General features: G+C 26.2%; 1 protein-coding gene across 1 annotated transcript; it reads right to left on the bottom strand.

Annotated features, from left to right (window-relative positions):
* Window positions 1-1,598: 1,598 nt before the first annotated feature.
* LOC141292821 (WD repeat-containing protein 7-like) lies at window positions 1,599-25,132 on the bottom strand. Its single transcript, XM_073824884.1, has 5 exons — window positions 24,984-25,132; window positions 24,808-24,890; window positions 16,204-16,303; window positions 7,450-7,554; window positions 1,599-3,977 (listed from the first exon to the last, which is right to left on the bottom strand). Exons 1-5 carry the CDS (start codon window positions 25,116-25,118, stop codon window positions 3,774-3,776), a joined length of 627 nt encoding a protein of 208 aa, XP_073680985.1. The 5' UTR covers window positions 25,119-25,132; the 3' UTR covers window positions 1,599-3,773.
* Window positions 25,133-27,875: the final 2,743 nt, after the last annotated feature.

The raw sequence follows: 27,875 nt of genomic DNA, 5'->3' as shown, positions 1-27,875 counted from the left end.
TTTTGAGCTGTTGGTATCTTAAAAAAATACATATGAATGAAAAATAAAATAAAAACAACAAAATAAAATTGTGATAAAATGTTTGAACTGTTGATATATGCAAAAGCAAATAAATAAATAAATATTGATTGGAATTATAATTAGGAATAGGTAAGAAATAGGAAAATATTAATAAATAAATAAATTAAAAACAACAAAATACAATTTTGAGCAGCTGATATCTGACTAAAAAAAATGCTCAAATAAAATGAAAAAGAAAATTGCAATAAAAGTGAATAAATGACTAAATAAATCAAAAGAAAACCACAAAATTGTGACATTAGTATTTGATTTTGAGCTGTTGGTATCTTAAAAATACATATGAATGAAAAATGAAATAAAAACAACAAAATAAAATTGTGATAAAATGTTTAAACTAAATAAATATTGATTGGAATTGTAAATAGGAATAGGTAAGAAAACAGAAAAGAAAATAGGAAATAAATAGGAAAATATTAATAAATTAATTAATAAAATAAAATACTGATGAAATGTTTGACTTTAAATAAAAATTAATGAATTAAAAACAAAAAAAATACAGTTTTGAGCAATAAATAGTAAAAAAAATTACTAAATAAATTAATTAAAAACAACAAAATATTGAGATATTGAAATATTGTGATAAAATGTTTGAACTAAATAAATATCGATTAGAATTATAAAAAAGGAATAGGTAAGAAAATAGGAAATAAATAGGAAAATATTAATAAATTAATTAAATAAAATACTGTGATGAAATGTTTGACTAGAAATAAAAATTAATGAATTAAAAACAAAAAAATACAGTTTTGAGCAATAAATAGTAAAGAAATTACTAAATAAATTAATTAAAAACAACAAAATATTGAGATTGAAATATTGTGATAAAATGTTTGAACTAAATAAACATCGATTAGAATTATAAAAAAGGAATAGGTAAGAAAATAGGAAATAAATAGGAAAATATTAATAAATTAGTTAAATAAAATACTGTGATGAAATGTTTGACTATAAATAAAAATTAATTAATTAAAAACAAACAAAAATAAAATGTTTGAACTAAATAAATAAATTTATTGGAATTATAAATAGGAATAAATAGGAATAAATGTCGATTCAAAATTCAAAAATAATAAAATAAAATATTAATAAATATATATAAATTAATTAAAAACAAAAAAATACAGTTTTGAGCAGTTGGTAATAAATAAGAAAATATTAATACATAAATTAAAAACAACAAAATACAATTTTGAGCATTTGTTATCTGACAAAAAAATGCAATAAAATATTTTCAAAATGGCAACAAATTTGAGGAATAAATGTAAAAAAAATGAAAATAATGATAGCAAAAAAAAACGTAATAAAACATTTACCTTTGAGCTATTGATATCTGAAAAAAAGCAAATAAATAAACCAACAATAAATTGTAAATACTATACTGTCAACAAAACCAGTTAGCAATGTATTAATTATTATTAATTGTTCCCTGTCGAAAATACTTGTGTATGACATGAGCAAGAGCAAATTTGTAGATGTGCTCACGCATTTGTGTGAATAAAACAAAAACGAACAGAAGATTCTCACGTTTACCTTTATTAACACAATTACACAACAAGATTTATAATCCAGATTTGTTGTCCAGCATTAACAGCATTAAAGCACAGCCTGATATAGTCAATGTTGTACCGTTATTTCTCACTCACACACACTCACACACACGAGTCTCGAGCGTTTCACATCTAATCTACAGATAAAGCATTTGTATTATGTCCATTTACATCACGAGTCGCATCAAAGTCGCCTGAACATCGTACAGCCGCAAGAAAGACAGAGAGAGAGGAAATAACTAATATATGCAGGAAGAAAATCAATCATCCTATGATTAGAGTTTTGCGTCAGTTCACGGGACGTTCAAGGACTTTTCCATTAGTCGAAACACACACAGATCATCGAAACACTCCGCTCTAAACCTTTATAACTCATATTTTAAGAATCTGATCTCACAAGCGTGACGCAAAACTGACTGATATTCCTCTGACAGAAGCATGGAGAGAAAAATGTTTTTATTTTCTCAGAAACGTGTGAAAAGTGTCGACATGCTTCATTATATTCATCCAAAAATCACAAGATAAACAGAAGAAATTAAATTCATATTTTAGGAGCATTAAGGTTTAATTATGTTTACTTAATCATTATGTTTTGGTGGTTTCATTACAGTTGTGTTAAAGAATTTTATGAAAAAAAGTTTTTTTTTTTTTTAAATTCTGTATATTCTGTATTTATTTTTTATATTTATATTTAAATTTATATATTTTTCTTACTTTTATATTACAGTAATATTTTTTTGAACCTTGAAATGTGTTAAAATGTCATAATAATCCTAAAATTATTATTTAATTAATTATTTAATTAATTAATTATTTGGTGGTTTCATTACAGTTGTGTTAAAGAATTTTATGAAAAAAAAAAGGTTTTATTTTTTTTATTCTGTGTATTCTGTATTTATTTTTTATATTTATATTTAAATTTATATATTTTTCTTACTTTTATATTACAGTAATATTTTTTTGATCCTTGAAATGTGTTAAAATGTCAAAATAATCCTAAAATAGCCTTATAAAATTTTTTATTATTTTATTTTATGCACAGACAATTTAGGCTACTTTACAACCATTAACATTGAACTACTGAACTCGATGCTAGATATAATTAATCCTTATGTTTTTGTATTGTGATTACAATTATTTTCATTAAAAAATAAAACAAATTATATTTGAGTTAGCCAATTTATTATATATATATCTCAAAATTTTGGGATCAGTAAGATTTTAAATGTTTTTTAAAAGTCTCTTACGCTCATCAAAGTTCTTTTTAATTGATAAAATATAATGGAAAAAAGTAATATTATGAAATAATATTGCAATTCAAAATAATTGTTTTTTATTTGAATATACTTTAAAATAGAATATATTTTATTATATTTTATTAAGATTTCACACTATTATTTTTTTCTGTATTTTGATCAAATAAATAGAACTTTGATGAGCATAATAATCTTACTGATCCCAAATTTTTTATGTTGTTGATTTTGGGATGAAATCCTGCATATATTCAGCTAAAAGTAATTTCTCAAACCTCTAATGCTGTTGTGAAGTGGCAGACGCATATTTAATTGACTAATAGACACCTCTATCAGTGGATTACAGCAGACGGCGTGCGAGAAAAGCGAACGCGACAGTTTTTAAACGTGTATTTCAGCGCCAGTGACGTCACACCAACCAACAACTCACAAAAACACAGACAACAGCAAACCGAAAGAGTTCACGACTACAACACGAGCTCAAATAAAAATCATTCCCCAAAATAATTCCTATGATACACGATATCACGATATGATTGGAGTCATTCAGTACGAATGAGGATTCTGTGATTAGAAATAAGGTCATTTCTCAGGTTTCGGAGATGAAGCCAGTGTTTTTCTAGAGCTGGAATGATAACATCAACTGGTGAGATTTGTGCAAATCAAACAAGAATAAAATTCATATCAGCTTCATCGGAACGAAACGTCGCTTGACCTTCAAGCACAAAAACACAAGTGTTAGTGACCTGCAGTCTTCATAAATAGTCAAAAAGAACAACACTTTAAATAAAAAGAGGAATGAAATGAACACCGACGGGTGTGGAGAGTGTAAACCAGTTAACAGCTCAGCTGGGAAGGTCAAAGGTCAAAGGTCACGGCGACCTCTGAGCCCTCAGACCATGAAGCGGTGCTCCTTTCCGTCGTGGGCCATGAGGATGACGTTGCGGTTGGAGGTCCAGATGAGCCGGGCCAGTTTGAGGGCGTTCTGAGATCCGGGCGACGCCGGCTGGACCGGAGGAACCTGATAGGTTTTAATGCAGCGGAGCTGAGGAGCCGAATTCAACATCCCGATGCTGCCTAACAGAGACGTGTTCATCTGAAACACAGACACAGAGAGACGGGCCTGGACTCAATGTTCTGCATCGTTCAGAAATCAACTTAAAATGCTTTTACATTTCAGTTCAGCTCCTGAATCTGAAAACAGGAAATAGGTTGCAAGCAAACATGCAAAATTGGAATTCAAATTTAAATCTGAGTAGAATTAAAACACTTCAAAATTCAACAATTAAATATTTTTTACTATGAAACCAAAAATTGTCAAGGCAAACTTTAAATGTTGGCTAGAGAAACCCCTTTTTGAAAAAAAAAAAAAAGTCTAAACAGCTTTGATGTTTATAGGCTTATAGGCTTGATGGATAGATGGATGGACGTAAAAACAAAAGATGGACAGATGGACGATGAATGGACAAATGGATAAAATGGTAGATGGATGAATGGATGGAAAGATGGATGGATAAAATGGTAGATTGATGGATGGATGGATGCATGAAAAGATGGATGTGGATAGAAAAAAAGATGGACCAATGGATGGATAATTGATCGATGGATAGAAAGATGGATGAATAAATGATGGACATATGGATGGATAAAATGGTAAATTGATGGATGGATGGATGGATGGAAAGATGGATGACAGAATGACAGATGAATAAAATGATGGACAGATGGATGGATAAAATGGTAGACGGATGGATGGATGGATAAAATGATGGACAGATGGATACAATGGTAAATGGATGGATGAATAGAATGACAGATAAATGAATGTATAAAATGATGGACAGATGGATGGATAAAATTGTAGATGGATGGATGGATAAAATGATAGACAGATGGATAGAATGACAGAAGATGGATTGAAGGATGAACTGATAAAATGATGGACAGACGGACGGACGGATGGATGGATAAAATGGTGGATGGATGGATGATAGAAAGATGAATGGATGACAGAAAGATGGATGATGGATGGATAAAATGGCAGATGGAGGACTGACAAAATGATAGACGGATGGATGGATGGATGGATAAAATGATAGACGGATGGATGGATGGATAAAACGATGGACAGATGGATACTATGGTAAATGGATGGATGAATAGAATGACAGATAAATTAATGTATTAAATGATGGACAGATGGATGGATAAAATGGTAGATAGATGGCAAGATGGATGGACAGATGGATGGGATGAGAAATGAATAGATAAAATGATAGACAGATAGATGGACAAAATAGTAGATGGATGGATGGATAAAATGATGGACAGATGGATACGATGTTAAATGGATGGATGAATAGAATGACAGATAAATGAATGTATAAAATGATGGACAGATGGATGGATAGAATGGTAGATGGATGGATGGATGGATGAACATGGATAGAATGACGGATGGATGGATTGAAGGATGAACTGATAAAATGATGGACAGATGGATGGACAGATGGATGAATAGATAAAATGATGGACAGATAGATGGACAAAATAGTAGATGGATGGATGGATAAAATGATGGACAGATGGATGGATGGATAAAATGGTAGATGAATGGATGGATGGAAAGACAGATGAATGGATAGAAAGACTGATGGATGGATAAAATGGTAGTTGGATGATTGATGGATGGATGGATGATGGGTAAAAAATGGATGATGGATAGATAGAATGACCGATGGATGAATGGATAAAATGACGGACAGATGGATGGATAAAATGGTAGTTGGATGATTGATGGATGGATGAATGAATAAAATGATGGACAAATGCATGGATAAGATGGTGGATGGAAGGATGGATTGTTGGATGATTGATGGATAGAAAAATGGATGCTGGATAGATGGATAAAATGGTAGAGCGATGGATGCTGCATGGAATGGCTGATAAGGTTTTTATTTATGTCTACATTTACATTTACATTAACATTTCTAGTCATATTGACATTTAGTTTTATATTTTTATTTAATTTCATATATTCTATTCTGTATGTCATCGTTTTTGATATTTCCACTGATTCTTTAACATGCAATTATTTACATAAGAACTGATTCAGTTCTAACCGAGAAAGCGAGATGCCAGAAATCACATGATCACACACTGCAGAAAACAGACAAAAATCTGAACAAATTTGACAAATCCGAACATGAGATGGTGCCATGTAAGATAAGCAAAACACACACACACACACACACACACACACACACACACACACACACACACACACACACACACACACAGGAAGATCTAGAGTTCCCACACACTGAGTCAGTCAGTCTACATGCGCACACACACACAAACACGCGTTCCTCCGGTGCTCCAGAGAGGGGTAGGGCTTCAGCGGTGTCAGACGGCCAGTCGCCCTCATCCCAGCCTGGGCGAGCGAGAGGCGGCAGCCGCGGACGCCTGCGGACCCTGGAGGACTGGAGAATTCATTAGCACACACACACCATTCAGACGGCCCGGTTTAGCCTTACAGTAATGATACCATTAGCCTGGAAGACATTCTTACACACACACACACACACACACACACACACACACACACACACACACACACACACACACACACACACACACACATATATATATATACAGGAAGAGAAGAGAAGACGACTCGACAGTGTTTCTCAAAGACTTGCTCAGGAGACGTCAGCCGCTCTGATTCAGGCGACTGTCCAAAGTTGTTTAAATAGTTTCAGATAGGGCTGGGCCTTATGGCCAACAAACAATCACGATAATTATCATGATAAATGTCAAATTTTTATTTCTTCCAAGTTCAAAGGCAAAAAGAAAGACAGAAGCTGTAAAAACCAGTTAAATTTGACTTTAAAATATTCTTTATGGTCAGAACATAAACACTTTATGGTCACTTTTCCTTAACAAAAATAAATATCTTAACAGAAAAAAATAATTTCTAAGTTCTGCATGTTTTAATGAGTACAGTAATATTGTTTCAAATCAAGAAGCAGGTTTTGTTAACTGATAATAATAATAACAAAACCATTTTGTTGTCTTTTAGAAATACACCTTTGACAGAAGCTTGAGTTAGGATGCAGATGTAGATTTATGTTTATTATCAAAATCAGTCAAAATAGTAGCAACCTTATTTTTATATGATGCATTTTTTGTTCTAACTGTTTGAGTTGTTTTTTATTTTTTTAATTAAGCATTGCTCTTCTATCGTATCGTCCATTCATAAATCGAGATAATAAGAGTTAAAACCACAACTATAGCACCTCATTACCATAATAAAAATGTAATATGGTTCATAGGTATTTGTTTGAAAAACGGAGTCTAAATACATTTAGTATAAATGCATAAACGCTATAGCTTAATCGCAAACAAATACTAGAATTATATTGCTTTGACTATATTATATCCAACATTTATCGAACTCTGGTTATTGTTTATTGAGGAAATTAACATCGTGCAATAATTATCGTTATCGATTTATCGTCCAGCCCTAGTTTCAGATGAAGCACATCAAACAGAGGTCAGGGTTTTACCTGCCAGAAGGAGATGTGGCTGTCAGCGTTGGAGTAGGTGGCCAGGTAACGTCCGTCTGGGGCAAAGGAAACAGCTGTTATGGGTCCTTTATGCCCGTGAATATGCTGTGGAAATAAAAACAGGCACTGGTTTAGACATCTATCTTTCTATATCACTGCTAAAACATCGCATTTATGTCCATCTCTTTCTGTTTCTGACGGCTTCATGTGGCGAGGTTTCGAATTGTACTTGCTTTACACTTAAAGAAATGCCAGTGAGGTCTGCTGAAGAGAGAAAGTGTGTGCTTTAAGAGCTTTATGGGCCATTATGAATCCTGGGAGGGGGTCCTACAGCTGCACTAGTGCATTGTGGGATTGAGACTGGTACCACTGTGAAGAAGAGCGGCTTAAAGTGCCAGCGGAGAAGATGAGAGACAGACAGATGCAGAGAGAGACTGCAGACGTGTCTCATGAGTGTGATTGAAAATAATAATAATAAAAAAATAGACAAAAAAAATGCAAAAATTGTATGCAAAATGTAAATAAAAAACATAAAATCAATACGCGATTGTATTATAAATATATGCATTATAAAGTTATTTAAACTGTATTTTTGAAATGTTTTTGATAATTTTGTAATGCTTGAAAAATGTATTAAATAAAGTGAGAAAAAAAGAAAATAAATAGATACACTGAAAGATTAAATTAATAATAATGAATAAAAATACTAAAATTGTAAACAAAATAAATATTAAAACAAATAAGTGTTTAATATAAACATATGATCACTATAAAATATACAAATACTACATTATAATTGTTATATTAACATATGACATTAAATAAAATTATAAATAAATATATAAATAGTAAAGGTATAATATCAACATATTATATATTATCTCTATAAAATATATCAATATATACTGTCTTATTATTATTACTATTAATCAATATTATGTTATAATTACTTAGAACATTACATAAAATCTTTATTATTTAATCTTTATATTTACTCAAATAAGAGGCATCATACAAAATGCATGTTATTGTTTATTTACTACTGACCTGAATAAGATATTTCACATAAAGGATGTTTACATAAGAGAAAATAATAGTTGAATTTATAAAAATTATCCTGTTCAAAAGTTTACATAAACTTGATTTTTAATACTGTGTTGTTACCTGAATGATCCACAGCTGTGTGTTTTTTGTTTAGTGATAGTTGTTCATGAGTCCCTTGTTTGTCCTGAACAGTTAAACTGCCTGCTGTTCTTCAGAAAAATCCTTCAGGTCCCATAAATTCTTTGCTTTTTCAGTATTTTTGTGGGTTCGAACTCTTTCCAATAATGACTGAATGATTTTAAGATTTTAAGAGACTCATGAAACTATTCCAGAAGGTTCAAACACTCACTGATGCTTCAGAAGGAAAAGAAAAGCATTAAGAGCCGGGGGGGTGAAAACTTTTGCAATATTAAGATCAGGGTAAATTTAACTCATTTTGTCTTCTGGAAAACATGTAAGTATCTTCTGTAGCTTCTTAAGGGCAGTATTAAAGGAAAAAAAAAAAAAAAAAATGAAATTTAGACAGAATAAGAAAAATGTACACATCCTTGTTTTGTTCAAACAGCTCTAAATGCATTTTTTCCTTCTGAAGCATCAGTGAGTGTTTGAACCTTCTGTAATAGATGCATATGAGTCCCTCAGTTGTCCTCAGTGTGAAAAGATAGATCTCAAAATCATACAGTCATTGTTGGAAAGGGTTCAAATACACAAAAATGCTGGAAAACCAAAGAATTTCTGGCACCCAAAGGATTTTTTCTGAAGAACAGCAGGCAGTTGAACTGTTCAGGACAGACAAGGAATAAACAACTATCACTAAACAAAAAAACACAGCTGTGGAGCATTCAGGTAATAACAGTTTTACAAAAAGGTGATATTTTATAAATTCAACTATATGTAAGTGTTTTTTATGTGAAGTATCTTATTCAGGTCAGTACTTAATAAAAAAATAACATGCATTTTATATGATCCCTCTTATTTTACTAATATAATTAACATTTTTGCAGATTTTCACCATTGGATGTTGTTCATTACAGACACCATTATTTGAGCTCACTTTTTGAGCATCTTATATACTCACGTCACATGTTTTAGTTATTTATTTATTATAGTAACATATTTTTTAGACTTAGATTGCATACCTCAATTACTTTCTTGATTAAAGCATTATAAAACATTTTAATAATTGCATTTTGTCATCTATTTTAACACGTTTTCATGACTGAATTCAGTTTGAATGCTTTTTCTAACCCAAAAACCCGACTCTTCAGACGAACACAGACAATATTATGATAAAACACTCCTAGGTTGTTTGACGCTGCAGGACAGCAGAGCATCAGACGTCTGTATAATCGCCAGTGAACGTGTGTTTGATCAAATCACGCCGAAATGAACGTCAGCTCATCTTCTGAGCGGCTGGGGGAATGATAAACAGCCGCTGTAAAGCAATAATCCGTCCGAGCCGTCAGAGAAAACGCTCTCATAACGCAGCCATTCGATTAAAGACACATGCGGCGTTATGAGAGCGGCTCGCTAACGTAATCTCTCGCAATTAAAGACCAAACGCAATGAAAACAGCCTCACCTGACCCGCGTCTCTAATGAAAATCTGACAGCTGAAATAAAGGCACAGAGCGGCAGAAATATTGGACTGTCAGATCACCACAGCTCATACAAAACTTCAGCAGACAGAAAAATAGTCAAGAGCGAGACTCTTCAGAAAAAAACAACTACTCATGATTTTCTGTGTGCTATAAAGACACAAAGCAGAGTTACTATAGTCAAAACTTAAAGCACACACAGAAAAAATAAGTAAAATAAACTTGAACTTAAATATAAGCAAAACTTTTAAAAAGTACACTTTTTTTTATTTCAGATACTTTCCTTATACAAAAATAACTATATAGACATGCTAAAAAATAAATAAATAATAATAATAAATCACAAAAACACAAATACTAAAGCTATAAATAAAAACTTTAAAAAAAAATTATAATAGTACCTCATTGATACTAAAATAGCACTGTCATGAAGTAAAAAAAATCTACCAAATAAATAAATACACGCACATTAAATATTGGTTTGAGTTTAAATAATTTTCACAAGTGTGATTTAAAATAATAGAAATATAATAATAATAAAAATAAAACGAAATAAGTACAAAAACTATGCAAAATGCATATAAAACAAAACAAAATCAATATCTAATTGTATATTATAAACATCAACATCAATTAATAATAATGTAGTAAGAATACAAATTTTGTAAATAAAATATTAAAAGAAGTGTTTAATATAAATATTACCACTATAAAATATACAAATATGCATTATTATTATTATTATTATTATTATTTACATGTAACATAACAATTAAAAAATAAAAAATAAAAAAATACTAAAAATAAAAAATGTAAAAATAAATATATTATTGTATACTACCAACATATATATTATCTCTATAAAACATAAATATATACTGTTTTATAATAATAATTATTATTACAATAAATATCAAATTACAATAAACAATTTAAATATAATCAGTATAAAAAATATAATCAACATATATATTATCTCTATAAAATATATCAATATACTGTTTTATATAATTATCATTATTAATCAATGTTATAAATACTTGTAACATTACATAAAATCTGCCATAAACAAATACAGAAAATAAAAAATAAATAAATATTTAATATTTTTTAACATTATTAACTTCTGAGGAACCTTTTATGTGTTCATCTCTCAATCATCATTGGATTGGATTGCATCATACGTTTGGATCATTTCAATTCTTCAAATACTAAGATATTATTGGAGTTATAGAGCAATGACTAATATTTACTCTCATTCATTTATATCACAAGCATCATATTTACATCATATAAATATCAGCATCTGCTCAGTAGTCTCTGAATAAAACTAAGCTGCTTTTCCTCCATATTCTCGCTATATAATTCTATATGAGCCTATATAACTATACATGAGCCTTTTTATCATTTTTAGATTTTTTTTCTCAGACTATTATAGTTATACCAGTTTAACACTGAAATAATCTACAAAATTTAAATGGAGACTATACACTAAAAGGCTGATTTAAATGCAGAAGTTTCATCCTTGTCAATCAAACGGTCACTTCCTGTTTAAGTGGGCAGACCTAAATAAACTGCAACTTGAAGCAGACTATATGATGAGATGACATATATGGACACTATATCGACCAAACCAACAAAACAAACACGCAGGAAGAGCTGATGGGAAAATGTGCTGCATCAGGAAACACTGACAAAACACACACACAGTGTTTAATTAGTAAATGCAGGAGATGCCTGACGTTCGGCTGACCACTTCACAGATCAAAAGAAGGACAGATGGCTATGCACACCGGACACACACACACACACACACACACTTATATATGCGTTCATGGGGACTAGTGTTGCACTTAAGCAGAGACACCACAGGCAAAAACAGTTTTTTCATGCATCTGTCAAGTTTGAGATTTTGGACTTTTTGGTTTTTCATAAAGTGTTTTTTTAGACCGGTGGAAAGAAAACACCCAAAAAACACTGCAGACGTCTTTCTTTTATAGCACTTTATCTAATTGTGTCAATAGATTTCAATTACGGTGCATTTTTTAAAGGCTGTTTTCGCAAAATGATTTTTTTTCTCCTACACTGAGCCATAAATCTTCACTTCAGTAGCTCTTACACACACCAAACTTGACATTTTTATTCCTGTCTATATTGTGAAGGTTTTTTGCAGAGGGATTTGTTCTTATATAATTTGCTTGATTTTATACACTTTTATTTCAACTTTAATCTCAGAATATTTTGACTTCATTCTCAAAATATTTCTACATTATTCTCAAAATATTTCTACATTATTCTAAAAATATTTCTACATTATTCTCAAAATATTTCTACATTATTCTCAAAATATTTCTAGATTATTCTCAAAATATTTCTACATTATTCTCAAAATATTTCTACATTATTCTCAAAATATTTCTAGATTATTCTCAAAATATTTCTACATTATTCTCAAAATATTTTGACTTCATTCTCAAAATATTTCTACATTATTCTCAAAATATTTCTACATTATTCTCAAAATATTTCTAGATTATTCTCAAAATATTTCTACATTATTCTCAAAATATTTCTACATTATTCTCAAAATATTTCTACATTATTCTCAAAATATTTCTACATTATTCTCAAAATATTTCTACATTATTCTCAAAATATTTCTACATTATTCTCAAAATATTTCTACATTATTCTCAAAATATTTCTACATTATTCTCAAAATATTTCTAGATTATTCTCAAAATATTTCTACATTATTCTCAAAATATTTCTACATTATTCTCAAAATATTTCTAGATTATTCTCAAAATATTTCTACATCATTCTCAAAATATTTCTACATTATTCTCAAAATATTTCTACATTATTCTCAAAATATTTTGACTTTATTCTCAAAATATTTCAAATTTATTCTGGTTGTATTTCGACTTGTAATATTTCGACTTTATTCTCAAAATATTACTACTTTATTTTTGTAACATTTCAACTTTATTCTCGTAATTTCGACTTCATTCTCAAAAGACTTTATTCTAGCAATATTTCAACTTTATTCTCAAAACATTTCCACTTTATTCTCAAAACATTTCTACTTTATTCTCAGAATTTTGACATTATTCTCATAATTTCAACTTTATTTTCGAAACATTTCAACTTTATTCTCATAATTTGAACTTTATTTTAGAAATATCTCAACTCAATAGATTTCAATTAAGGTGCATTTTTTAAATGCCGTTTTCTCAAAATGAGTTTTTTTCTCCTACACTGAGCCATAAATCTCCACTTCAGTAGCTCTTACACACACCAAACTTGACATTTGTATTTCTGTCTATATCCTGAAGGTTTTTACAGAGGGATTTGTTCATACATAATTTGCTTGATTTTATACATTTTATTCCCCCAAAATGGTAAAAAATAGTGTTTCCTCTCTGTTCTAAGTTTTTTTATTATACCTTGACGAAATGAGAGACCCAAAATCCCCTTTTGACTCTAATGTCAAAAAAATTAAAGAATTTTGAAACTGACTTCTTCCAGTGTTTAGATTTTTGTACCAGAAATTTAATAAAACGAGAAAAAAAAAACGAAAAAAAAAAACTTTAGTTTAAAATCCTTTAGTTTAGTTGCTTGCATCTATGTTCTTATTATTAATAACAAAGATAAAATAACTATATTTTGACATAAATTGTTATTGTTTTTTTAAAGGTGTATGCAATGCTTTTTTTAACAGATAAAATAACTATAACCTCCATTTGGATCATCTTTTATTCAATTACTTTTTACCTGTCATTCTATGTTTTTGTTCAGTAGTAGTATCCAGATATTATAGTCAGGTATCATATTGAAGTCAAAATTTTGGTATGGTGACAGCACTAATAGGAACTCTCTATAGTCCGCATAAACCACATATACAAGTGTGTGTGTGTGTTTTGTATTGTATTGTAGTGTAGTGTGTGTTTGAGACAGTTAGATTGGACCTCGCAGCTGAATTGATTGAAGGATTGATTTTAGGCTGTTTACAGTTCTCCAGATCAGATCTCTGTGAAATCGCTGTCTGGGGACCCGGCGATCAGATCACATGCACATCCCATAATGCTCTGGCCACGGAGACGCACCATCGCTGATCGCATGCTCATCATCGGGGTTTCAAACTGGATGTGTGACATTCTTTTAAAACTGTTTTAGTAAAAATAATAATTAATAGACTTTAATGTGCAAAAAGTTTGGGGTCAGGATAATGTTTTTTAAAAGAAATTAATACTTTACTTTTGTAACTTCTACTTAATTCCCATAGTATTTCAACTTTATTCGTTTTAACACATTTCGACTTTATTCTCATAATTTGAACTTTATTTTAGAAATATCTCAACTACATTCTCGAAATATTTTGACTTTATTCTCGTAGTATTTCAACTTTAATCTCAGAATATTTTGACTTCATTCTCAAAATATTTCTACATTATTCTCAAAATATTTCTACATTATTCTCAAAATATTTCTACATTATTCTCAATATATTTCTACATTATTCTCAAAATATTTTGACTTTATTCTCAAAATATTTCAAATTTATTCTGGTTGTATTTCGACTTGTAATATTTCGACTTTATTCTCAAAATATTACTACTTTATTTTTGTAACATTTCAACTTTATTCTCGTAATTTCGACTTCATTCTCAAAAGACTTTATTCTAGCAATATTTCAACTTAATTCTCAAAACATTTCCACTTTATTCTCAGAATTTTGACTTTATTCTCATAATTTCAACTTTATTCTCGAAACTTTCGACTTTATTCTCATAATTTGAACTTTATTTTAGAAATATCTCAACTACATTCTCGAAATATTTTGACTTTATTCTCGTAGTATTTCAACTTTAATCTCAGAATATTTTGACTTCATTCTCAAAATATTTCTACATTATTCTCAAAATATTTCTACATTATTCTCAAAATATTTCGACTTTATTCTCAAAATATTTCAAATTTATTCTGGTTGTATTTCAACTTGTAATATTTCGACTTTATTCTCAAAATATTACTACTTTATTTTTGTAACATTTCAACTTTATTCTCGTAATTTCGAGTTCATTCTCAAAAGACTTTATTCTAGCAATATTTCCACTTTATTCTCAGAATTTTGACATTATTCTCATAATTTCAACTTTATTTTCGAAACATTTCAACTTTATTCTCGAAAAATTTCGACTTTATTCTCAAAAGACTTTATTCTTGTAATATTTCAACTTTATTCTCTAAATATTTCTACTTTATTCCGGCATTATTCTCAAAATATTATGACTTTATTCTGGTAGTATTTCAACTTTATTCCTAAAATACAATGACTTTATTCTTGTAACATTTTGACTTTATTCCCATAATTTCAACTTTATTTTCATAATTTCGACTTTATTCTCTAAATATTTCAACATTCTCAAAATATTTCGACTTTAATCTTAAAGTGACACTAAAACCCCATCGCACTATTCATATGTGAACCCTAAAAAATAAAATGTTTTCACAAAAAATATTAACAAGGGATGTTTCTTCAGCATCAAAACAGCATACTAGAATGATTTCTGAAGGCTAATGTGACTTGAAGCCTGGAGTAGTGAACGCTGAAAATTCAGCTTTGATCACAGAAAGTGACATTCACATAGAAAACAGCTATTTTAAAAAAATATTATTTCAAAATGTTCCTGTTTTTGCAGGACTTTTAATAAAATAAATGCAGCCTTGGTGAGACTTCTTTTGGAAAATATTGTAATATATAAAAAAAAAAAAGCTGTCAAGTCTGTCCAGAGTTCTGACTTGTGTGTGTAGATCCGTCTTATCAACTGAACCCAGAGGCAGTGTGTTTCTCTGACAAACACAAACACACACAGAGCTCAGTGCGATCATGTGACCCCAGCTGTGACATCAGGGTCACCTGGACTCGTGTTCACGGTGCCGGACCGGATCGATCGCACAATCTCTCTCTCTGCAGGGCAGCGGCTCCCATCATGCACCCCTGGCCGCTCACACCTGCCCTCTCGCCCTCCGCCGGACACCTGCACGCCAGGTGAGCACCACCCCACCGGCACCCATTCAGACTCACAGCAGAGACGCAGTACGCTTACCTGGCACTTTCCAGTGCGAACGTCATAAAGGGCCACTGAACCTTGACGGGCGCCGACTGCGATGCGATAACTGCGATCGCAGTACGCCACCATATAAAACCTGCAGAGACAGAGATGGAAAAGACGTGAGAGAAAACACGGCTGCATACTGATTCACAGAAGCACACACTACTGCAGGATTGCATGTGCTCCACTTGATCCTCTATTTCTAGTTTTTTAAATTTAAGAATTATTTTAATCAACTTATTATTTTTCTATAAAATAATTCATAACGTCATACATGAATGGAATATTTATTTATAAATAAATGTAACTAAATAAAATAGCCCCACAAAATCAATTTAATACTTTTAATTGTCTTTTTGGTTAAAATAATTAATAAATAATAATTTGTAATTTATTTCCTTATTTGTTTTTTTATTAAATTACTATTTATTTATTTAAATTCTGGACTTATTTAATTTAATTAAATGGCATTTTTAGTATAAAAATTCAATTAAGATGCTAAATAATATTTTATTACAATGGAGTCATAATAAATAATAAACAATAATAAATAAATAAATAATTATTTTGTTTTTTTAAATTAATTTTGTAGACATTTAGCATATTTTTTTTGTATAGAGAATTAAATAAAAATATATATATTTTCATTATAAAAGTCATAATAAATAAAAATCAATAAGTAATAAATAAATATTACTTAAATTACATTATTAAATTATTTTTTTCCCCAAAATGTTTTGTAGACATACATTTTATTTATTTATAAAATATTTATTTATTTTATACATATATTTTATTTTTATAAGCAATAATAAGCAACATAAATAAATGTAATATAAACAACTAAATATAAATATCCCCACAAAATTAATTTAATAATTATTTTTCTATAAAATAATTCATAACGTCATACATAAATGGAATATTTATTTATAAATAAATGTAACTAAACAAAATAGCCCCACAAAATCTATTTAATACTTTTAATTGTCTTAATGGTTAAAATAATTAATAAATGATCATTTGTAATTTATTTCCTTATTTGTTTTTTTATTAAATTACTATTTTTTTTTAATTCTGGACTTATTTAATTTAATTAAATGGCATTTTTAGCATAAAAATTCAATAAAGATGCTAAATAATATTTTATTACAATGGAGTCATAATAAATAATAAACAATAATAAATAAATAAATAATTATTTTGTTTTTTTAAATTAATTTTGTAGACTTTTTGTATAGAAAATTAAATAAAAAATATATATTTTTTTCATTATAAAAGTCATAATAAATAAAAATCAATAAGTAATAAATAAATATTACTTAAATTACATTACTAAATTATTTTTCCCCCCAAAATGTTTTGTAGACATACATTTTATTTATTTATATAATATTTATTTATTTTATACATATATTTTATTTTTATAAGCAATAATAAGCAACATAAATAAATGTAATATAAACAACTAAATATAAATATCCCCACAAAATTTATTTAATAATTATTTTTCTATAAAATAATTCATAACGTCATACATAAATGGAATATTTATTTATAAATAAATGTAACTAAATAAAATAGCCCCACAAAATCAATTTAATACTTTTAATTGACTTTTTGGTTAAAATAATAAATAATAATTTGTAATTTATTTCCTTATTTGTTTTTTATTAAATTACTATTTATTTATTTTTAATTCTGGACTTATTTAATTTAATTAAATGGCATTTTTAGCATAAAAATTCAATAAAGTTGCTAAATAATATTTTATTACAATGGAGTCATAATAAATAATAAACAATAATAAATAAATAAATAATTATTTTGTTTTTTAAAATTAATTTTGTAGACTTTTTGTATAGAAAATTAAATCAAAAATATATATATTTTTCATTATAAAAGTCATAATAAATAAAAGTCAATAAGTAATAAATAAATATGACTTAAATTACATTATTAAATTATTTTTTGTAGACATACATTTTATTTATTTATATAATATTTATTTATTTTATTTATATATTTTATTTTTATAAGCAATAATAAGCAACATAAATAAATGTAATATAAACAACTAAATATAAATATCCCCACAAAATTAATTTAATAATTATTTTAATTTACTTATTAGTTTCCCACAAAATTAGTAAATAAATAAAGAATTGTAATTTATTTCTTTATTTATTTTTCATTAAAGTACTATTTTTTTAAATTATGGACTTATTTCATGACATTGTGTTTAATTAAATAGCATTTTTAGCGTAAAAAATGAAATATAAATGCAAACAGAGTCATGATAATATGAACAATACAATACAATAATAAATACAATAATATAAAAATAAAACAAACTAATTTTGTAGACATTGTCTAATATTTTTTGTATAGCAAATTCAATCAAAAATACATTTTTTTTCATTATAACAGTGTTAATAAATAACAGTCGACAAGTAATACATAAATATATTATTTAAATTGTTTAATTACATTTTTTAGGTTTTATTTTATTTTATTTTTTAAAATTGTTTAGACATTTTCTTTATTTAAAAGTGAAAATGCTTTGTACAAACCCGCTCCCAGCAAAATACAAAATAATTTTTTATTTCTAAGATAATGGAATGGCATGCTAAATTAGTACATTAGCATACTAATTATTGAAAAACATAACGTTGCATGCTTCATATATCTCATAATGGTAATATGCAAATTAGATTCAGTCTATATAAGGATATGCATCAATCGCTGTCACCTGAGGTTAGACCTCTGACCTTTTGAGATCAATGAGCTGCTCGTTTGAGCCGTCATCAGTGCTAGAAGTATATCAGTGTCCAATTAATAAAAACGCTTGTTAGTAATCAGTAATCCAAAAGTCACTCTTACTAATTACTTTGACTTGATTAGAACAGAATTAACTTTACTAACTACTCAATCTAAAGATGAACTGTAATACTCACTGCTTTACTCATCAATTCATTTCTACAATCTTAACTTGATAGTTAATGATCGTATAGAAACCATATTTAGTGTTTTGTTAAATTATAATTGTTTATTTGCAAAAACATAACTCTTTTCGTTTTTATTGTTTTCATGTTTTTATTGTGTTTTATTGTGTTTGTTAGCTGTATTTTTTTTTTGTTATTTTTACTTAATGAAAATAAATAAATGAATGCACAATGAAAAACATGATTTTTGAAAATTCTTGTCTGTTTTTGTAAATTTAATTTATAGCAGTTGTACCAAAAATAAAACTATTTAAAAAGATTGTTGTTAACTGAAATAAAGTTGCAATAAAATAACACAAAATATAAATATTAAAAGAAAAACTAAATAGAAATTAGAAATGCTGCCTTGGCAACTAACTGAAATAAGGTAAATTATTAAAATTACTAACTTAAATCTAAATAAAATATAAAAATAAATAGATGTAGAAAAAAAAACACTAATAAAAATAACGTAACCACATAAAAATTACTAAAATAAATTTAGAATTTAAAAAACAAACAACAACAACAATAATAATAAAAATAAAACTATGTAAGAAAAATACAAAACTAAAATAAAAAGAAAACAAAAAATCAAATAAAAAGAATAATAACATAATAATATCTATATAAAAAATAATAATAAAAAAGGTATTAAAAAAGAAAACCATTAGGATAAAAAAGGATATTAAGTAAAGATTATGTTCCATTAAGATATTTAGTAAATTTCCTACCATAAATATGTCAAAACTTAATTTAAATTAGTAATATGCACCGCTAAGAACTTCATTTGAACAACTTTAAAGGCGATTTTATTATATTATATATACTGTTATGCATTAAATACTTCCAAAAAGTAATAGAAAATTCAGTTTACCATTTTTAATTAGCTCATTGTTTTACAAAAAAATGTTTTTTTAATAAACTGCATTAAATTATATTGTATTATAAAAAACTTTAAAAAGATTAACTTCTTTAAAATATATACTTTTATGCATAAAAATCTCTTCAAAAAGTAATAAATAAAATGAATAATTTAATAACAATATTATATTATATACTAGATAAAAAAAAAACTCTTTAAAAGGATATACTTTTTAAAAACTATATATAATAAACAATAAATTTAAATAAAACAAAACAAAAACTGTTCTATTAAGATATTTAGTAAATTTCCTACCATAAATATGTCAAAACTTAATTTTAAATTTTTAATTAGCTCATTGTTTTACAATTTTTTTTAAATAAACTGCATTAAATTATATTGTATTATAAAAAAAAACTTTAAAAAGATGAACTTTTTTAAAATATATACTTTTATGCATAAAAATCTCTTCAAAAAGTAATAAATAAAATGAATAATTTAATAACAATATTATATTATATTATATACTAGATAAAAAACCTCTTTAAAAGGATGAACTTTTTAAAAACTATATATAATAAACAATAAATTTAAATAAAACAAAACAAAAACTGTTCTATTAAGATATTTAGTAAATTTCCTACCATAAATATGTCAAAACTTAATTTTAAATCAGTAATATGCATTGCTAAGAACTTCATTTGAACAACTTTAAAGGCGATTTTATTATATTATATATACTGTTATGCATTAAATACTTCCAAAAAGTAATAGAAAATTCAGTTTACCATTTTTAATTAGCTCATTGTTTTACCAAAAAAAAAAATTAATAAACTGCATTAAATTATATTGTGTTATAAAAAAAAACTTTAAAAAGATGAACTTTTTAAAAATATATACTTTTATGCATAAAAATCTCTTCAAAAAGTAATAAATAAAATGAATAATTTAATAACAATATTATATTATATTATATACTGGATAAAAAAAAAACTCTTTAAAAGGATGAACTTTTTAAAAACTATATATAATAAACAATAAATTTAAAACAAAACAAAAAAGTAAAGTTAAGTAAAGATCATGTTCTGTTAAGATATTTTGTATATTTCCTACCATAAATATGTCAAAACTTAATTTTAAATTTTTAATTAGCTCATTGTTTTACAATTTTTTTTCAATAAACTGCATTAAATTATATTGTATTATAAAAAAAAACTTTAAAAAGATGAACTTTTTTAAAATATATACTTTTATGCATAAAAATCTCTTCAAAAAGTAATAAATAAAATGAATAATTTAATAACAATATATTATATTATATACTAGATAAAAAAAACTCTTTAAAAGGATGAACTTTTTAAAAACTATATATAATAAACAAATTTAAATAAAACAAAACAAAAACTGTTCTATTAAGATATTTTGTAAATTTCCTACCATAAATATGTCAAAACTTAATTTTTAATTTTTAATTAGCTCATTGTTTTACAATTTTTTTTAAATAAACTGCATTAAATTATATTGTATTATAAAAAAAAACTTTAAAAAGATTAACTTCTTTAAAATATATACTTTTATGCATAAAAATCTCTTCAAAAAGTAATAAATAAAATGAATAATTTAATAACAATATTATATTATATTATATACTAGATAAAAAACCTCTTTAAAAGGATGAACTTTTTAAAAACTATATATAATAAACAATAAATTTAAATAAAACAAAACAAAAACTGTTCTATTAAGATATTTTGTAAATTTCCTACCATAAATATGTCAAAACTTAATTTTAAATCAGTAATATGCATTGCTAAGAACTTCATTTGAACAACTTTAAAGGCGATTTTATTATATTATATATACTGTTATGCATTAAATACTTCCAAAAAGTAATAGAAAATTCAGTTTACCATTTTTAATTAGCTCATTGTTTTACAAAAAAAAAATTATAAACTGCATTAAATTATATTGTATTATAAAAAAAACTTTAAGATGATGAACTTTTTTAAAATATATACTTTTATGCATAAAAATCTCTTCAAAAAGTAATAAATAAAATGAATAATTTAATAACAATATTATATTATATTATATACTAGATAAAAAACCTCTTTAAAAGGATGAACTTTTTAAAAACTATATATAATAAACAATAAATTTAAATAAAACAAAACAAAAACTGTTCTATTAAGATATTTTGTAAATTTCCTACCATAAATATGTCAAAACTTAATTTTAAATCAGTAATATGCATTGCTAAGAACTTCATTTGAACAACTTTAAAGGCGATTTTATTATATTATATATACTGTTATGCATTAAATACTTCCAAAAAGTAATAGAAAATTCAGTTTACCATTTTTAATTAGCTCATTGTTTTACAAAAAAAAAATTATAAACTGCATTAAATTATATTGTATTATAAAAAAAACTTTAAGATGATGAACTTTTTTAAAATATATACTTTTATGCATAAAAATCTCTTCAAAAAGTAATAAATAAAATGAATAATTTAATAACAATATTATATTATATCATATACTGGATTAAAAAAAACTTTAAAAGGATAAACTTTTTAAAAACTATATATAATAAACAATAAATTTAAAACAAAACAAAAAAGTAAAGTTAAGTAAAGATCATGTTCTGTTAAGATATTTTGTAAATTTCCTACCATAAATATGTCAAAACTTAATTTTAAATTTTTAATTAGCTCATTGTTTTACAATTTTTTTTTAATAAACTGCATTAAATTATATTGTATTATAAAAAAAAACTTTAAAAAGATTAACTTTTTAAAAATATATACTTTTATGCATAAAAATCTCTTCAAAAAGTAATAAATAAAATGAATAATTTAATAACAATATTATATTATATTATATACTAGATAAAAAACCTCTTTAAAAGGATGAACTTTTTAAAAACTATATATAATAAACAATAAATTTAAATAAAACAAAACAAAAACTGTTCTATTAAGATATTTAGTAAATTTCCTACCATAAATATGTCAAAACTTAATTTTAAATTAGTAATATGCATTGCTAAGAACTTCATTTGAACAACTTTAAAGGCGATTTTATTATATTATATATACTGTTATGCATTAAATACTTCCAAAAAGTAATAGAAAATTCAGTTTACCATTTTTAATTAGCTCATTGTTTTACAAAAAAAAAAATTATAAACTGCATTAAATTATATTGTGTTATAAAAAAAACTTTAAAAAGATGAACTTCTTTAAAATATATACTTATGCATAAAAATCTCTTCAAAAAGTAATAAATAAAATGAATAATTTAATAACAATATTATATTATATTATATACTGGATAAAAAAACCTCTTTAAAAGGATGAACTTTTTAAAAACTATATATAATAAACAATAAATTTAAATAAAACAAAAAAGTAAAGTTAAGTAAAGATCATGTTCTGTTAAGATATTTTGTAAATTTCCTACCATAAATATGTCAAAACTTAATTTTAAATTTTTAATTAGCTCATTGTTTTACAATTTTTTTTAATAAACTGCATTAAATTATATTGTATTATAAAAAAAAACTTTAAAAAGATTAACTTCTTTAAAATATATACTTTTATGCATAAAAATCTCTTCAAAAAGTAATAAATAAAATGAATAATTTAATAACAATATTATATTATATTATATACTGGATAAAAAAAAAACTCTTTAAAAGGATGAACTTTTTAAAAACTATATATAATAAACAATAAATTTAAATAAAACAAAACAAAAACTGTTCTATTAAGATATTTTGTAAATTTCCTACCATAAATATGTCAAAACTTAATTTTTAATTTTTAATTAGCTCATTGTTTTACAATTTTTTTTAATAAACTGCATTAAATTATATTGTATTATAAAAAAAAACTTTAAAAAGATTAACTTTTTAAAAATATATACTTTTATGCATAAAAATCTCTTCAAAAAGTAATAAATAAAATGAATAATTTAATAACAATATTATATTATATTATATACTGGATAAAAAAAAAACTCTTTAAAAGGATGAACTTTTTAAAAACTATATATAATAAACAATAAATTTAAATAAAACAAAACAAAAACTGTTCTATTAAGATATTTTGTAAATTTCCTACCATAAATATGTCAAAACTTAATTTTAAATTAGTAATATGCACTGCTAAGAACTTCATTTGGACAACTTTAAAGGCGATTTTATTATATTATATATACTGTTATGCATTAAATACTTCCAAAAAGTAATAGAAAATTCAGTTTACCATTTTTAATTACCTCATTGTTTTACAAAAAAAATGTTTTTTTAATAAACTGCATTAAATTATATTGTATTATAAAAAAAAACTCTAAAAGATGAACTTTTTTAAAACATATACTTTTATGCATAAAAATCTCTTCAAAAAGTAATAAATAAAATAAATAATTTAATAACAATATTATATTTTTAAAAACTATATATAATAAACAATACATTTAAAACAAAACAAAAAAGTAAAGTTAAGTAAAGATCATGTTCTGTTAAGATATTTTGTAAATTTCCTACCATAAATATGTCAAAACTTAATTTTAAATTAAATTAAAGGCGATTTTTTGCACCCGCAGATTCCAAATATTGTCCTAACAAACTATACATCAATGAAAAGCTTATTTATTCAGCTTTCAGATGATGTATAAATCTCAATTTCAAAAAATTGACCCTTATGACCCACATGTACACACTAATTCATAAACACACACTGACCTGCAGATGGCTGGGAAACATTCGGACAGGCCTTTCTTTTTGACCAGAGATCCCTCAATACAGTACATGATGATGTCCATCACCTGCAGGACACACACGTTTCTGTCGGTCACTTTACGTCTGCATTATGTCTGCTATAGTTTATTTGTGTTAGAGTTTAGCACGTGTCTGCGCACCTCCACCAGCAGGTCCACCACATCAGACGGCATTTTCTCGATGAGGATCTCGATGACGCGCAGGATTTCGGTTTTGGCGCGAGCCAGAGTCGTGGTGTGAACGTTCTGCTGAGACTGAGAGCCCTGGGACTGCATCGCTGTGTGTCTGTGAACCTAAACACACACAAAAACACAAATACACACATCACAGCAATGAAAAACCCAGACTAAAGGAGACCTTCAGTGAGTTTTGTGGTCTTATGTCCTCATCTGTGTTGTGTTGTGTGTGTGCATCATGTGGATTTTTATACTTACATCTTAGTGTGTCATCAAAAAAAAAAAAACTCTTGAAGGATGACTTTTTTGAAAACTCTATATATATTAAATAATTTTATTAAATTATATATAGTTTTATGCATAAAACAGTCTTCAAAAAGTAACAGAAAATTCAGTTTAACATTTTTATTTTATTATATGTGACCCTGGACCACAAAACCAGTCATAAGGTTAAATTTTACAAAACTGAGATGTATACATCATATGAAAGCTCAATAAATAAGCTTTCTATTGATGTATGGTTTGTTAGGATAGGACAATATTTGGCCGAGATACATCTATTTGAAAATCTGGAATCTGAGGGTGCAAAAAAATCAAAATACTGAGAAAAACACCTTTAAAATTGTCCAAATTAAGTTCTTAACAATGCATATTACTAATCAAAAATTACATTTTGATATATTTATAGTAGGGATTTTACAAAAAATCTTCATGGAACATGAACTTTACTTAATTTCTTAATGATTTTTGGCATAAAAGAAAAATCAAAAATTTTGACCCATGCAATGTATTTTTGGCTATTGCTACAAATATACCCCAGCGACTTAAGACTGGTTTTGTGGTCCAGGGTCACATATATTATATTATATATTTTTCATCATGTGTATTTTTTTACTTACATCTTTGTGCATCATCAAAAAAAAAAACTCTTTAAGGATGACCTTTTTGAAAACTCTCTATATAAAAGAATTTTATTCAATTATATATAGTTTTATGCATAAAACAATCTTCAAAAAGTAACAGAAAATTCAGTTTAACATTTTTATTTAATTAACAAATTTTTCTACTACTTTTTAAAAAAATGAATACATATAATAAACAATAATATATAATATTAATAATATTATACTGAATAAAAAACATTTTAAAAGCTATATAATATATAATAAATTATTATATTATACTGTATAAAAATTCTTTAAAAGGATGAACTTTTTAAAAACTATATATACTTTTATTTTATATTAGTTAATTTCTCTACAAATTAAAAAAAAGGAATAACAATTTTAATAAACAATATTATATTATGTTATATTATACTGTATAAAAATTCTTTAAAAGGATGAACTTTTTAAAATCTACATATAATTAACAATATAATATTATATTATATTATATTATATTGGATAAAAACTCTTTAAAGGATGAACTTGAAAACTGTATATAATAAACAATATTATAATATATTATACTATACTATATATATATATATATATATATATATGTGTGTGTGTGTGTGTATAATTATTTTATTATATATACTTTCATGCAGAAAAATCTCTTCAAAAAGTAATAGAAAATTTAGTTTATTATTTTAAATTAGCTCATTTATCTACTCATGTAAAAAATGAATAATTTTAATAAACAATATTATATTATATTATATTGGATAAAAAACTCTTTAAAAGGATAAACACATATATATATATATATATATATATATATATATATATATATATATATATATATATATATATAATATTATATTAGATTTTTTATTATTTTGGAGATTTCTCTTGAGATTTATTAGTGATATATATATTTTTGGTGATTATTTGGAGATTTAAAAAATATTATTAATATTATTATCATTATTAAAATTATTATTTTTTTATTGTTATTTCAGAGATTGTAGATTTTTTGAGATTATTATATTATACTGGATAAAAAAAACTGTAAAAGGATTTTTAAAAACTATATATATTAAAGGTCCCATATCGTACACATTTCTGGAGGTTTATTTTATTTGTTGATGTCCTTAAGAATATATATTTGCGGTATAAGTGCCAAAATCCATCTCAATATATTTTTACAGCTCCTTTTTTAGGAGCTCTGTCAAAAACAGGTCGATTTTGGCCCATCTAATTAATATTCATGAGCCTCTCTTCTGATTGGCCTGTTGTTTTCTGAGTGACGCACAAACAGGCCAATCACAGGTAACTACGGTCATGTATGCTGTAAGCGTAAGCGAGCTCAGAGCAATAGAGAGAGCTGATACTCAACAGGATATTTTAGAATGATCATTAATGTTTTTTCTTTTACAAACACCGAATGCAGTAAGCTACATAACTGTTGCTTTAGTAAAGCCCCTTTCACAATGCGCGCTGATTCTGGAAAATTACGGGAACTGTGTGAACCAAAGCCAGAACCTAAAGGCAGTGTTGTAGTAATGATGCACGTTATCAAGCGACTCTTCACAACGAAAAATAACGTTACGTGCAAAGTGGAATGAAGCAGCGATCATCAGGCAGAGCCAGCTCCTCACTATCAGCGCTGAAGCACAGTTTGTTCAGGTTAGTTTCAGTTTAGTGAAACGTACGCGTCGCATTACATCTCACATCCAAACGTCACATGTCTTTATGGGTTGTGTGTAAAGCACGTACAGATTCCGGAAAACAACTGTGAATGAACCAAATTAAACAATTCCGGAACAAATCGTGGGAAACATTATCCGTGTATTTACCGGAATCGCTGTGTGAAAGAGGCTGAAGTTGACGTGCCGCTGGTCTCTTATATTAACGTTGTTCTGAAGCCTGTGCAATGATCGTAGCTTGATATCTATTGACTGAACAGGGT

This window comes from Garra rufa, chromosome 19, assembly GCF_049309525.1.
Source record: "Garra rufa chromosome 19, GarRuf1.0, whole genome shotgun sequence".
Taxonomy (NCBI): domain Eukaryota; kingdom Metazoa; phylum Chordata; class Actinopteri; order Cypriniformes; family Cyprinidae; genus Garra; species Garra rufa.
This window is presented reverse-complemented; position numbering and strand designations above follow the sequence as displayed.